The 3,076-nt window shown below is 42.4% G+C and overlaps 1 protein-coding gene across 1 annotated transcript in view; it reads left to right on the top strand.

The window, feature by feature from the left end:
* Positions 1-567: 567 nt before the first annotated feature.
* Positions 568-3,076, top strand: part of MCF2 (MCF.2 cell line derived transforming sequence) — a gene marked incomplete at its 5' end in the record, with an annotated part of 33,859 nt that continues 31,350 nt past the window's right edge. Inside the window, 2 exons of the mRNA XM_009582714.1 lie at positions 568-687; positions 1,784-1,900. Of these exons, the coding sequence (XP_009581009.1) occupies positions 568-687; positions 1,784-1,900 (237 nt within the window). The remainder of the gene's footprint in view (positions 688-1,783; positions 1,901-3,076) is intronic.

Genomic DNA, 3,076 nt, shown 5'->3' with positions numbered 1-3,076 from the left:
AGCACCCTTTTCACAGATCTATTTAAAAACGCACCTGCCAACCATATGCTTGTAAAAAGGCTCCAGCAGCGTAGACAGGAAATTCCAAATTCTTAACACAAATTAAATGTTGCCTGGTAATTACCAGGGACAAGAAGAGTACGCTTGATGCAGTTATGCGATAATTAGCGAGTTTGGCAATAAATTTTGCTTTTCCAATCTGTCTGTCATTCCCCTCGACGTTCTAGCCCTCTGTTCGCTGCTAAGTCATAATTTCACTCCGCAGCTTGTAATGCTGAACACAATATATAGTATTAAAGTTTGTAATAAGTGGCCCTCCAAGGTGCACGGCTGACCTCCTGCCTGTGCCAAAGGGAAGTGGGACTGGACAATTCTCCCGCAGTTAGGTCCCGTATCTCGAAACCACTTAACAATGTCTCCCCTCCTGTTTTGAAAATAAGAAAAGTCTATCAGGGCAATCAGAAAAAAATACTAAGATCTGAACGATTTCCCCTTTTCAAAGCATATGAAAGCCGTTGTTGGATCTGCCACGTCCCCGGGTTGAATGTCGTCTCTGTTTCCTTGCAGGCGTCTTTCCCAGGGAACCTGCACTTAGTGATGGTTCTTCGTCCCACGGGGTTTTTTCAGCGCACCTTCACTGACATTGGATTTCGGTTCAGTCAGGAGGATTTTCTACTCAAGTTACCGGTACGAGCGTGCAGAGGTGCTGTGCCTGTGCGTGGTCGGAGGCTGCCCGCGCACCTCGGGTCGGGAGGGTGACAGTGTCGCACTCTGCAGGCACCTATGAGAAGAGTCACTGGGTGTCTCTGCCAGTACTGCCCTATTTACACCAAATTTCTCTCCACCGAATCTCTCCTGTAGCATTTTTCATCTTTGTGCGCAGTTTGCTCCCCACAGAGCGTGTCCATGGTAGCGGGTGGTGGGCTTCTCAACCTGTCCTCATCCCCCACGTAGGCTGCATGCCTCTGTGGAGGATAAAACCATGCTCGGGAATTTGTTTGATGTCTGAAAAGTCGAAAGACACGTCTAGTGAAGCTTTTACTATGAATTCCACCCATAATCGCCATTTTCATCTCAATGTAAACTCCATACTAACATCATGTTGGTATTTGTTTCTATAATAGTAACTGAAATCGTTTCATATTCTCAAGTCAAAGTTTCCAAGACTTGTAAAGCCACCTTGATTATAGGACATAATGAGAATAATTAAGAGAAGAAAAGTATATTTATGGAATCTAAGACTGAGGCAATTGCAAACCCACAAAACAAGCCAATGTTTTCCTTTAGGAAATAATACGATTTTCACAAACTTTGCATTTTTCACTCTAAAATTATTGTCATTTGCACAGTTTTGAAAATTCATGACTTATCCCAGGGCAGATCAAGACACACAAAAACTCATGAGTATATATTTATGTGAAATCGGCCAATGAGTCATAACTTATTAAAATGCATGTATTTTTTCCAGATTACTGGTCACCCTTGCAAAAAACTGCATTACTTTTGCTTTCGGCTCTGTTCTGCAGTCAGATACTGCAGCATCTTACTGGGCTTTGCATTTAAGGAAGAAAGCACCTGGGAGATCAGGGTTGGCTTACAAAAATGGTCAAATACATCAAATAAAAGCCATGTTAAGCCATAAGCGTAAGAAGACGACCATGCTGTAGAACAATATTTAGAGCAAACCCAATTTCTAGATACATAAAAGATTTGTAGGCTTGATCTGTGTATGACTTAGGTAGAAGTGATGATCAACCAGCTAACAGAGTTGCCTTGTTTGTAGGTTGTTATGCTGAGCTCGGTGAGCGACCTGCTGACATACATTGATGAACAGCAATTAACCCCGGAGTTTGGAGGCACCCTGGAGTACTGCCACAGCGAGTGGGTCATCTTCAGGACTGTACGTACCGGGGCTGAGCACTGGGCTCTTGGGTGTTTGGGATCGATTGAGGAAGGTTTTCTGTAAGGCAATGAGCAACGGGTAGCTGAAAGTAACCCCTGAAGCCAGCTACATTTCCTCGATCAGATTTGCAAAGGAGTCAAGTGACGTTAGGCACTTGATGGGTTTAGAAGGGAATTGGATGATTATCTCCCTCAGGTTCCTTTTGGTACTGCTTCCGAAAGATCTGTCTTCTTAAGTCTTTATTAAAATTCCCTTAATAGTAGATACAAAATAGGCTTTTTTTTTTTTAAAAACGGTTGCTTTGTGTGATTAATATCACAAATGTGTGATAGGGCAATGAGACTGCTCCCTGCATACTGACTGAATGCAGAGAATTCAGGAAATTTCCTACTTTTTTTTTTTCTTTGCAAGAATTTTCCTTTAATATTGCCAGGAATCAGGCATTTAATTCCCTGAGCTGTGCCTTGCTGTGTGTTTCGATGCTTCCTGTACACTCTTAGTTTTCGCGGGGACTTTGTCTCCCAGATTAATGGCGGGTTGGATTCCCAATTACCTTCCCAACAAATCAAAGCACTAATGAAAAATGTACCAGACATCCTAGTGCCCCTTCTCCTGCAACATTATCCATACCAGCAGATGTGGACTTCAGTATAAAGACAAAAGCACAAGACATTGTAGCTGGAATAACTCAAGCTATTGCTTGTGCCATTAACTTTGTGCCAGCTTAACACTGATGCATTGCCAAATTAATGAATTTTTTAAATTTTTGGCTCTTAGTTTTGTTCTTTTGCACGATGTGTTAAAGCGATAACGGCATAGCTCTCACACTTGGAAGCAAAAATGACAAAATGAATGACAAAAAATGTTAGGGTTAATCTAAGAAAAGGATGAGTTTCTAGACCATAGCAGCATATGGTAGATAAGTGTCCATGTGAAGAACCTCTCTCAAAATGCCCTTGTAGTGTGCTCATAAAACATTTCCTGGAGAATACATGCTGTTTAAAGAAAATGTAAACGCAATCTGTTACATTTGAGTTTATTACTCCGCTCCCAAGAGCAGAGCTGGAGTTTTTTGTGTGTCCTCCAAGGGACAAGGTTTCAAGCCTCAGCAAGGCTGTCCCCTCTGCTTTTTTGGTGATTCGCTGCCAGCTGAGCAGGAGACCGGCAGCTCCT

This window comes from Fulmarus glacialis, unplaced genomic scaffold, assembly GCF_000690835.1.
Source record: "Fulmarus glacialis isolate BGI_N327 unplaced genomic scaffold, ASM69083v1 scaffold4628, whole genome shotgun sequence".
In the NCBI taxonomy this organism is placed as follows: domain Eukaryota; kingdom Metazoa; phylum Chordata; class Aves; order Procellariiformes; family Procellariidae; genus Fulmarus; species Fulmarus glacialis.
The sequence above is the reverse complement of the archived record's forward strand: the minus strand, read 5'-3'. Positions and strand labels throughout refer to the sequence as shown.